At 37.7% G+C, this 11,168-nt stretch overlaps 1 protein-coding gene across 1 annotated transcript in view; it reads right to left on the bottom strand.

Annotated features, from left to right (window-relative positions):
* The window catches only part of LOC122093991 (telomerase Cajal body protein 1), a 24,852-nt gene that overhangs the window by 699 nt on the left and 12,985 nt on the right, over window positions 1-11,168 (bottom strand). The window contains exons 8-14 of the mRNA XM_042664561.1: window positions 8,178-8,284; window positions 5,624-5,766; window positions 5,471-5,518; window positions 3,224-3,276; window positions 1,610-1,694; window positions 1,465-1,531; window positions 1,225-1,335 (exon numbers count right to left, since the gene is read on the bottom strand). Coding sequence (XP_042520495.1) covers window positions 1,225-1,335; window positions 1,465-1,531; window positions 1,610-1,694; window positions 3,224-3,276; window positions 5,471-5,518; window positions 5,624-5,766; window positions 8,178-8,284 — 614 coding nt within the window. The remainder of the gene's footprint in view (window positions 1-1,224; window positions 1,336-1,464; window positions 1,532-1,609; window positions 1,695-3,223; window positions 3,277-5,470; window positions 5,519-5,623; window positions 5,767-8,177; window positions 8,285-11,168) is intronic.

The following is an 11,168-nucleotide window of genomic DNA, read 5'->3' on the forward strand; positions in this document are numbered from 1 at the left end:
CCCCCCCCCCCCCCTCTTCCAAGTGGAAGTGGAAGTGGAAGTTGAAATCAACCAGTTGTCATTGCCCCAACTCCAAATCTCCTTGCTAAAAAAGAAGGCACCCTCTTGAGGCCAAGCAAATCTTACTGGTTTAATAATGACAAGCTGAGAGATTGAAGCAGCCAGCAGCAATATATATTTTGGAAGGGGGATTTCTGCCAGGCTGCGTGGCCCCTGCAACAGTGTTTGTGGGGGGGGCAATGAGAGCACGAGCCAGGGCACCCAACAGGGGTGGGATTTCTCATCACGGGGTTCTTGTGTCTGGGCACAGGTGCCACACAGCTTGGCAGCCTTATTTTTCCCATATATTTTAATAAAATAAACGTAATACCTACACATACGAACCACCTAAAGTATTTTTTTATAAGAGAAAAAAGACGGTTAAAAAAAAATTGATAGAAGAGGCATAATGAAGTCACAGGTAAGATCATAAGACAAGCTAGAAAAGAACTCCCGTGATGAACTATGGAAGCGTAGTTCCTCTCTGTTTCTATGGAATTTATTTCCACAAAAAAGAAGCATTGCTAATATCAACATATCTAGTGTTCTCCATATTCTAGATGTTCTTCTGGCTATACATTTTTGAGATAAACTGACAAAAATTCGCCATAAAGCAGCAACTTCGAAGTAGTCACTTGGTTACTTCCCATAGACATTTTAACTGTCTTTCTTTCTTCCGAACCTGATACTAATGCAAACCAACTAGAATAATGGCTTCCAGATATATTGCTAATTGCTAATTGTTTCATCTCAAGTTTCTAAGTTTTCAAAAATAATTTATTTATGGTCAACTCTTTTATGTCGATTCAATCCCATCCTCTTCAATAACTCATCTCTAGTGAAACGTTGCATAATTTGAAAAAGAAAAAAAGAAAAAAAAAAACTTACTTATCCAGCTCATAAGTTCTTTCAAGAATAAGAACCCAGTTTATTTCACTGAATCCTCCATGGAAGTTGGAACGGTTGCAATCCAAAGTGAGCTTGGGAAGACCAAAAACTAGAATTCACTTGTGAACTACTCTAATGATAAACACATCAACACCCACAACAACACCGGAGTTTGAATGAATAGTCTTCAAAAAAAAAATGTCATGAAAAAAGAAAGACAGGTTCAATGATATTTTTCAATCTAACTGGTAAGAACTTCAGAGAGCATTGTCCTATGATGCTAGGTTCAGAACATACCTGTCAAACTCAAATCTTCATCATAGCCATCTGGCATGACAAATCTTCGATGCCCTGATGATGAAGCGGCCAATGGTAGAAAGGGATGGAAAGAGAAACCATTAACGGTATCTAGAGAGAAGGCAAATGAACCAGTTAAGAGGCATCCAAGTAGAAATCTGCTAGAAATAGAACATTGTCTTAGAAAGTACAAAAAGAAAATGGTAGTTTTTCCAGAGTTTGGTAACGAAATAGCTCTACCAGATGCAGCTTGGAAGCTTGCTACCCACTGTCCAGTCTGAAGGTCATAAATGTGAACCTGACCATCCTAAAACAAACAATACCAGCATTGAGTTGATTAATTCAACTTTATAGGCCAATTAAACGAAATTGGATAGAAATCTACCTGTCCCCCTGTACCAAGATGTCGACCACAGGGCTCAATATCAAATAATATCCGCTGATTTGTATACTCTGATGATCTGTACAACCTGATCGCATGTTCCAATCAGCAAATGTACGCACTGGTGTTTTCACGCAGCACAATTCGTTTTTTCTTGAAAATAATGGCCAAAAGAAAACTCCACAACCTAGTGTATTATGCAAGTAAACTTTGCAAATTTAACTTTTGATAGTCCATGAGAATATTTTTCTGTTACACTCTGAAGAGCATTTGGTCACCAAGTCAGATCAAGCTTTCCTCCAAATGAAAAAAAATGCAATTCAAACAAATAAATAATAATAGAAAGGGAAAGAAATATTCTTGTGAATTATCAAAAAGTCTCCTAGAATGTGAACCTTTTTATAATTAATATATACCATTTTGTATGATATTAATGAAACCACTCTACTTTACACATTTTTTTTCCATTCAGCATGGTCATATGAGCACATATCTGTATAATAAAAAACCTGGCTGCGTTGTGAAAGTGAAATTATATTAGATTTCTCATGATTAGTGTTTCCACACCTTGCATCGATTTGTCCCCACACAGAAATCAAATTTTAGCTTGTGCCTAAGCACATTCATATTTCATATGCTGAAATCATAAAAAAGGAATAAACCATAGTGTTGACAATAAACAAATATGAAGCATATGATATGCGTTTGTGAAATATCTAACAGGATTCAGTACCCCGCTTCAATTGACTAATTATTGTTCATAGTTCAAAATTCGGTTGAAATACTGAAATTTTGACCACATATATTCGCTTCGACAAAAGTCAAAATGAAATCCTATGCGAAATACAGAAATGTCCACATTTTGACAATTTTGCAATCTCGAAGAAATTTCGAGCTTTCGTCCCCTTTTGCCTGAGAACTACTGAACTGCTAGAAAACTTCAATTTTTTGCAAAAGCCTTAATTTTTCTGCTAAATTAAGGCTTGATGGTCAACTGTGGAACATTCACTTCAACATTAGGTGGATTTGAAACATCAATTGGCCAAAGTTCCCACCTGTAGGGGTGTCGCGAGAAACTTTGAGAGATTCTTCAGGCAGAGAAAAGCATGGTAGTCATATGTAATAATGTTCGAAGTTAAACTATTACTTTGGGAGTTTTCTTCACATCTAATGATTCAAACATGTGTAAACATGCTAAAATAGGCACTACAAGAAGTGTCAGGGAAAAATTCCATCATTTGACCACTGAAATAGGCATTTCGAGTTGGCCTACCAAATGAGCCAAATTTCGAGCCCATTTCGCAGATTTCGACAGTATATTTCGGTTTGACCAAGGTCAAAATCCTGGTTGAAACCAAAATTTGGAACCTTGCTGGTGTCTGCAGATCATTGGAATAGACAATTTATATAAGATGTACTAGCATTTTGGTCTCCAATTTGGAGTCGTCTTTGCATGTTTTTAGAATGACAGATCTACAATTTCTTAGATCCAAAATCCAAACTGAATACAATGTTACCTTCCTCATCAAATTCTAATGGTGAAAAGCAGTAACAAGTAACAACAACAAAAATAACAGTAATGGTAATAGGTAATGTCAGCAAGAGATTTGCACTTACTTGTACACAATGCCAGCTGTATTGCGTACATCCCAGCAGTATATATAGGGATCCTTGAAAAATTGTGAAGAAAAGCTGTGTTAAAAACAATAATTAGGATAAGCTGCAAATGATGGCATATAATAAAGGACATTTGCAGAGCGGTAAAAAATACCACTCTTTTTTCTCACATAAGAAAAACAATAATTAGGGTAAGCTGCAAACACCGAGTGAAATACCACTCTTTTTTATCATGAAAGAAAAAACAATAATTAGGATAAGCTGCAAATGATGGAATATCATAAAGGATGCATTTGCAGAGCAGTAAAAAATAATGTGCAGTAAGGATTAACCCAATTGATTGTCAAGATGAAATGAAACCATACAATCCTATCAAATTTATACGTAGCAACTAGCATACCAGGGAACTTTAGGAAAAACCAGGTAGCAAAAGAGTGTGTCAAGTAGAGAAGGCCTCCCAATAGCCACTAAGAAAAATTAGGCCCAAATAAATTAATTAAGAAACTGTAGTTATGTTTGGAGGAATTAGTACCTGTTTCTTTGGGTTGAAACTGAGTGTTCAAATAAATGGAAAGTAATTACATCACTCGGTATTTCAGTGTTTAATTTACTTGTAAAGTTTCCGGTGTTTAATTTGCTTTACCTGATTCTCGCTTTAATGCAATATTTGATATTTATTGATATTCAAAATCCTCTCTGCCTGGAGGTTTTATTTAGGCTAGTGGAAGTAGTGTGAGAGAATGTCGGGTTCATGTTTAATGAAAGAAATTTAGGGTTTGTTTGGAGAGTTAATTGGTCAAGGGTTGATTCTTTGTGTGTGTACTTTTTATAGTATAGTTTCTATCTTAAATTCATCATACCACAGGGTATACAAGATGCTTATGTAAGGACCCTCTTACCCGCCCCCCCTTCCCTTGCTTCTGTTGACAAGGTTATGTGGTCCCATTCCCCCTCTAGACGTTTTAGTTCCCAGTCTGCTTGGGACCTAATCCGCTCTAGAGGCCCCCTCGTCCTTTGGCGCAAGAATATCTGGTTTGCTGGTCATATCCCTCGTCACGATTTCATCATTTGGAGAACTCTCTCCAATTGTCTTCCCACCCAAAGCTTCCTCATTCACCATCACATTCATGCCCCTTGCCTGCTGCCTGTGTTGGAATGGAATCGAAGACTCTAACCATCTTTTCTTCAAGTGCCCTTTCTCCTCCTCGAACTGGAAAAGAGTTCTCTCCTCTTGCTGGCCTGCTAGAAGACCTTTCCCCTTTCTAGGGAATGGATTTGGGTCGATATGACTTTTGCTGGCAACTCTATTGTGATATTGCTAGGAAGCTTGCCTTTGGTGCCACCATCAGCCACAACTAAATGGAACACAATCTTCATAAAGGTACCAACTCTAGGTCCTTTAATTCAATTTCGAATGGCATCTTCTGTGACGATTGCCCTAAGTTGGCCACTTCTTCGGATTGGCATGCCCAGATCATGACTCCCCAAGTAACAAGCTCACTGTTGTGTCCTGAGACCTCTCCAACCCCACCCCACCCCTCCGACTGGGGTTTTTGTTGTTTTCTCTATATTATTTGCCCCCTCTTTGGGGCTTGTATATTCCCCACCCCCCATTTTCTTCTCCATTGCTAATGAATTTATTATTCACCCCAAAAAAAAAAAAAAGTTGAGATAAGCCATCATAATATAAAAATTAACAAGGCAAAAACTCCTATTCTAAAATAACCTATGTTCCCTAGGTTATATTACTCAAGAAAGAAACCAAGGTCAGGATTCTTTAGTAACATAGTTTTTATCTTAAATTTTTAATACCTCAAGGTTTATATGGTGCTTATGTAAGTAACAAAGAGTCGAGACACCATCATGATCTAGGAAGTGTTCAATTTTTGGCTCCATGCAAATTGCTATAAGCCTATAATGGATGATACTTTATTTGGGTCTGTTGGCATTTCATCCCCCAAGTGCCCTCGGATTAATGTTGATTACAACCTAGGTGATCCAAAAAAGTGAAAAACTAATATCCTTTTATCCTCCCTTCGATCTCTTATACCCTTTGCTACACTTTTCAACTTTCATCAATCAGTTGACTGAGCAAATATAACATCAGGTAATGCAAAATAAAATTGCCTCTTGGTGAACTGACAAGTCTCCCCCTTACATAAGCCGTATATCATTATCCATATCATCTTTTGAGATCTTTTATTCCATAAAAGTGGGAATGGGAGGATTGTAAACCAAATTTTTTACCTTTCGGCCTCCAGTATACAGATAGTTTCCATCTTTTGAGAATTGCACCTGCAAAAATAACATTCAAAAAGAAATTCACTCAGAAGAATTATTTGCTAATTTATTTTATCAACATCAAATGAATGATTAGTATGGTAATACACTCATACTTACATGTGTAACCCCACCTTCTTGACCATGTAAGACATATAGAAGTTCCATATTATCTTCATTATAGATTGCAGTAGTCTGACTATAAGAGCCCGTTGCAAGCAACCCAGTATGAGTGGGACAAAATGCAATTGCAGATATAATGCCTGAATGTCATACACAAGCACAGAGTTTTGATGCAAACATCCATGTTGCAGTAATACACCATGAAAAGGTACGTTTTTAAATGTATACTTGATATAATGAAGCATATGATAACAGAATCAATAGGTCAAACAATCAGTTGAGAGTTTGTTATGTGTTTAATGTAAACAAAGGTTCTTATGGTACCAGTCTGTGAAATGGAATTATGGCTCCAATAATGCTTTCAAACAGCATACTAAATTGACTTGGGGAGTGGAGAAATCTAAAAGAATCAATGGTGTCCCAATATTCCATCAGGAGATGTTTCTCCCAAAAATTTTGAAATAGACAAAGATAAAGATGCTATGGTTGCCAGCCATGTTCAGGAAAAATGGTCCAAACAGAACATTTATGCCTTCTCTTAAACGTAATCTTAACAACTGAGACTTTCATAACATGTTCAATCAGCTGCAAGTTTTGGAAAGGAAAACCACTTGTGAAGGAGAGAGGGAAAGAGGATCTGGATCCATTCAAGTTCTGAAAATCTGGATTCAGTGTGCTACAGAGGCCAAGTCTTTACCACTTTCTGTCTTCGCACTATATGGCTGAAACATGTATCTAAGAAAATTCAGTTTTCTCTTTGGATTTTTCTTAGGACGGTGGCTAAGAAAAGTATCCTCACTATTGATCATCATTTTATGTGAAGGGATCTCAGTCTGCCCAATGTATCCCATTTTTTTTTTTTTCTAAAGAATGTTAAATCAATGTTTCAGTTATTGCATCACCCTTAGCATATTTGAGGCATAGGCCGCAATTCTGGTAGACAAATGTGAAGAGGTAAGAAACCTTAGTCGTTTTAACATGTTATGGAACTGGAAAGGTTATGAATTTGGAGAATAGCAAAGAAACCTTAGTTATTTATGCAGGCAGTGTCAGTTTTGGGTTTGTCACTTGAAAGGAACAGCAGGGCATCTGAGAATCATGTAGAGCTTGGATTATTGGATGGCTCTAAAAGCTAAGAAAGAGCACTATAATCTGGGATTCAATTGTGTAAATGGTTCAGTGGCTTATCAATCAGATTAGAGCTCACTGGATTTTCTTTTCCATTGATGCAGGACAAATAGCATAGCGAACCGAATCAAAAGGGAAATAAACAAGCTACTGGAATCTGTGAAGAAAATTCACAAACACACCCACTTCTCAATCCTATTCAATGGGGAGTAAACAAGAGAGATAAAACAACAATTTTACTAAAAAATAAGAACCATCTAGACTTCTGTCCTTACAATACTTACATAAGACAAGCCCCACAAAGAACTAATCTGATTCTTTATTCTAATGTCTAAGACAGATCCCTACAATAAATAAAGTAAAAGACAAAACAAGCTTGCTAAAATTCTTAAGCTAATAAACTTCACAAAATAAAAATCCCATCAGACACACGGCACTTATAACATATCAGTCAGAACTCTCCTCATACAGCTCAGAATTGCCAGATCTTGGTGTTGTTGGAAAGGTAACAGAATAACCTTTCAAAAGGAACCAAAATCACGCAAAACAGACAAGTGCTGACCAGAAAAAATAAACCCTAACGAAAAGTCACGGACTGCTCTACTTCAAAACAACAACAACAACAACAACAACAACAACAATAAAAAAGAGGTTGGATACATGGTCCGAGCAAGGACAAATAAAAAAGAGGAGTAAAAGTGAAAGGAAACTGAACACAATAATAGAAACGAAGTAAAAAAAAAAACACAACTAGATGGGGTCAGCAACATGGATCCTAGCCCTCCAATCCGCTCTATTCAAGGTCATACTTGGGGCAAGACCTAATCTATGCATGTCTTTCCTCACAACTTCTCGTATGGTCATTTTTTGGCCTGCCTCTAGCTCTTTTAGTTCCTTCTATTTGGATCAGATCACTCCTCCTTACTAGTGCATCCGTAGGCCTCAGTTGAACATGGTCATGCCACCTCAAATGACTTCCTCAGAGCTTATCATGGATCGGGGCAACTCCAAAATCAGCTCTAATACGTCCATTCCTTACTTTATCCTTCCCAGTTTTGCCACACATCCATCTTAACATCCTCATTTCCTCTACACAAAGCTTATCTATATGACGGACTGCTCTACTTCTACTTTAAATTTCATTTCTTGCAAGTGACCTATATATCTTTTGGGTTTTATCTTCCAGCAATGTCACAAAAGACTGTTGCTGATTTTCGCGTATTAATCATACCCATGAATGAATTTTGCCCTATATTATTTCAATCAACTTCTCTTCCTTGCTTGAAACAACCAAAATTATATAGGTATGCAATCTGGTTTACATAGTTAGTCTCTCAGATTAGATCTGATTTATCATTTCCCCTAACCTATGCATATTTTTAATTTGTTGAAGAACTAATATTATCATAATCATCGCAAGTACCTGACTGCCCATCTTTATTTCCATGAAGTGTGGAATATTGCTCAAAATCTCGACCAGGGCGATGCACATCAAATACTCTGAGAGAATTGTTGTATCCTGCAATCAGCCTACAAGAAAATATGATTAGAGGTGTAAAAATAAAACAAATATAAAAAATAAAAAATCTAGTTGAATACTCAACCAAGCATGAAAGAGATGATTATTTATACAAAAGTTGTAAACCTAGTTGCATGATGGATACTGAATTAACAAAGTTGGAGATGAAAATCTCATAAAAAGCATAAACACAAAGTTTATTCACTGAATTTTACTACGGATTGCTTCAAATTTTGATAAGTAAGAAAATAGCAGCCAATAAGTAATACTTCACTCTGTGCAGGCTCCCCAGCATGTAATGTAGAAGTAGGTTACTCTAGGTAAACAACTTCCAATATGTTAAGTTCAAACCAATGCCAAATCTGATCTCTCTAATTACCCTCAACAGAAATCAGAAATAGGGATAGAGAACAAGGGAATTAAGAACCAGAAATTTAGATGATCAAAACTATTCCAATGAATCAGAAATAACCCCCAAAATCGACAGCAATCCGAAAAGAAATCGACAGCAGCAAGAGCTAATCCAGAAAAGAAATCGACAGCAGCAGGCAGAAACTTAGGCAAAACTGGTTTCGGCCAGATTAAGAGGGAGGGTTTGTAACTGACATCTGGCTGAGCATTAGAGGGCAAATACCTGGTCAATTGTTCCCTTAGAATGGTCTCTAACTCCTCCAAAAGGATTCCAGAAATACTGAACAGGGGTTGAGAGAACAGGTCCGGTTGCTACTCCTATAATCCCTTGCTTCTGAGAACAAACGATGGCTGGTCCTGCAAATGGACTCTGTAGAACCTCCAACCGATGCTCCAAAATTACTCTCAGATCTCTCTCACACAAGCAATAACAGAGAACAAAAAAGAAGAAGAAAAGAAGATGTCCAACATGATAGATGTGGGTGGGAAGGCTATCTCAGCCTGGGTATCTCACCTACAACTATCCCAGCTGTTGGCTTCCTTTCTCAAAAGAGGGAGCAAGCAAAACTATAGCAAAACTTCATTATTTCAATATTGAATTGTATCTACAGCAGGCCCTCTTTATATAGAGGTCTGAGATTACAAAATAGAAGCTTAACACAAAATAGAAACTAAATAAAATAGAAGCTAAACAAAATAGCAACTAATTCAAATTAGAAACTAATGCAAAATAGAAACTACCTCTATCTTCTAATTTAGGAAACAAAACAACAGCTAATAGGACTTCCTAAAAACATAACCATACTACTGAAATAGGATACTAAATTATGAAATATGAAATATGGAACCACTTTATTGTTCACATGAACAGTGTTTTGTGAACGGTAATTTCTGACTCTTGCTTTTGTCTTCTTCTTGAAGCTTTGATCTGCATCAGCATGGCATTTTGTGGTCGTGGCTTGAATTATAAATTTATAACTGATGCTCTATGGTAGTTTGGGAAACAGCCTTTACGCAAAGCAAACCAAAGTGGAAACTTCATGGGTGGCCAGCCAATTCCAGGGGATATAGTCATGGTCATTCCAATCAGTCCCAGGCAAAACAGACTGAGACATCCACTACTTCTGATGCTGCTGCCCCACTGGTGCTTCCGTCTCACAGGATGAGTTGTCTTCTGCGTCATCTGATGACCAAGTTGGACCCTCATCTTCATCTGCTATTGTTGTTGCTGTTGCCTGTATGCCGGTTACATCTGAGTCACTCTGCTCACTCAAGTATTTCTTTTGGTAGCCATTGTGAATCTGTTCTATCCCTTCCTTGGATAATTGAGCATTCAATGCTTTCCCTTGTTATCCCAGTCCTTAGTGTTGCATGTTCCAAACCTTTCTACTAATCTGTCATCTATTAGTAGTATTGCTAGTAGGGGTGTCAGCCGATCGGGTTTGGCCAGTCTTAGTCAGGTTGGGCCGGTCTTGACCACTTGGAAATCTTGCACCGTGAATACCCGTTTAAGTAAATGGGCCTAACTTTGGGGTGGCATGGTACGGTTTATAATCAGGCCAGTCGCTGTCGAGCTTTAATCGGGGTACCCTAAACCAGCCTTAACTGGGCTACGGACCTATTTAAGTCTAAATGGGCTCTAAATGTGCCTACCCTAAAATTCTTTTCTTAAGTGGGTTCAAGGCCCAGAAATGTTCCATTTGAATATTTAATCACTATATAAGTCATTACAAAATCCAACTCTCAAGCAATTACAAGAAGAATCTGTTCCATCATGGCAATGATTAATGGATGGAAGGTCCATATTGTGTGTGTCACTGTGTCATATGAATCAGATCTTAACATCCAAGGGAATCACCAAAAGCAAGCTATTATGATCTAGATGAGATTTTTAGTTTTGGCTCTCTTAGTCTCTTTTATCAGTGGCAAAATAGAAATTTTATGTAGTATTAACGGGGTTGGGGTCGGGCTCAGGCTCGGTCGGGCTACAATGAGTCAGTTCAAGTTGGGCCATAAACGTGCTGAGCTTGGTCAGGAGCTCGACGAACTAGCTACATGCACCGTGAAAAACACCTGCTTATAAACATGTTGGGCTGGAACATTTATTTGGGCCGGTCCAGGTAGGGCCATAAACATGCTGAGCTCAGTCAGGCCTACTGGTGTGGGCTCAGAATAGACACCCATAATTACTAGAGACTTGAATTACAAAGTTATATTTTTTTTTTCCTTCCCATTGTATTTTTCAGGACATAGTGATGAGGGCAACGATTGGTAGTGGTAAAGTGAGTTGCGGCCTCTACTTCCTCTATAGTGAAATTGTCCACAATTTCTTCGACTCAGGCTCTTCACTCTAATTCAGTTTTTGCATTATCAAAGTTATATCGGTGGCATCGCCATCTAGGACATCCCCCTTTGAGAACTTTATCTAGAATTATTCTTGATTTATTTAAGCAATGTAATCCGAACCTTTTTTTTTTTTTTTTT

Source organism: Macadamia integrifolia, chromosome 11 (genome assembly GCF_013358625.1).
Source record: "Macadamia integrifolia cultivar HAES 741 chromosome 11, SCU_Mint_v3, whole genome shotgun sequence".
Taxonomy (NCBI): domain Eukaryota; kingdom Viridiplantae; phylum Streptophyta; class Magnoliopsida; order Proteales; family Proteaceae; genus Macadamia; species Macadamia integrifolia.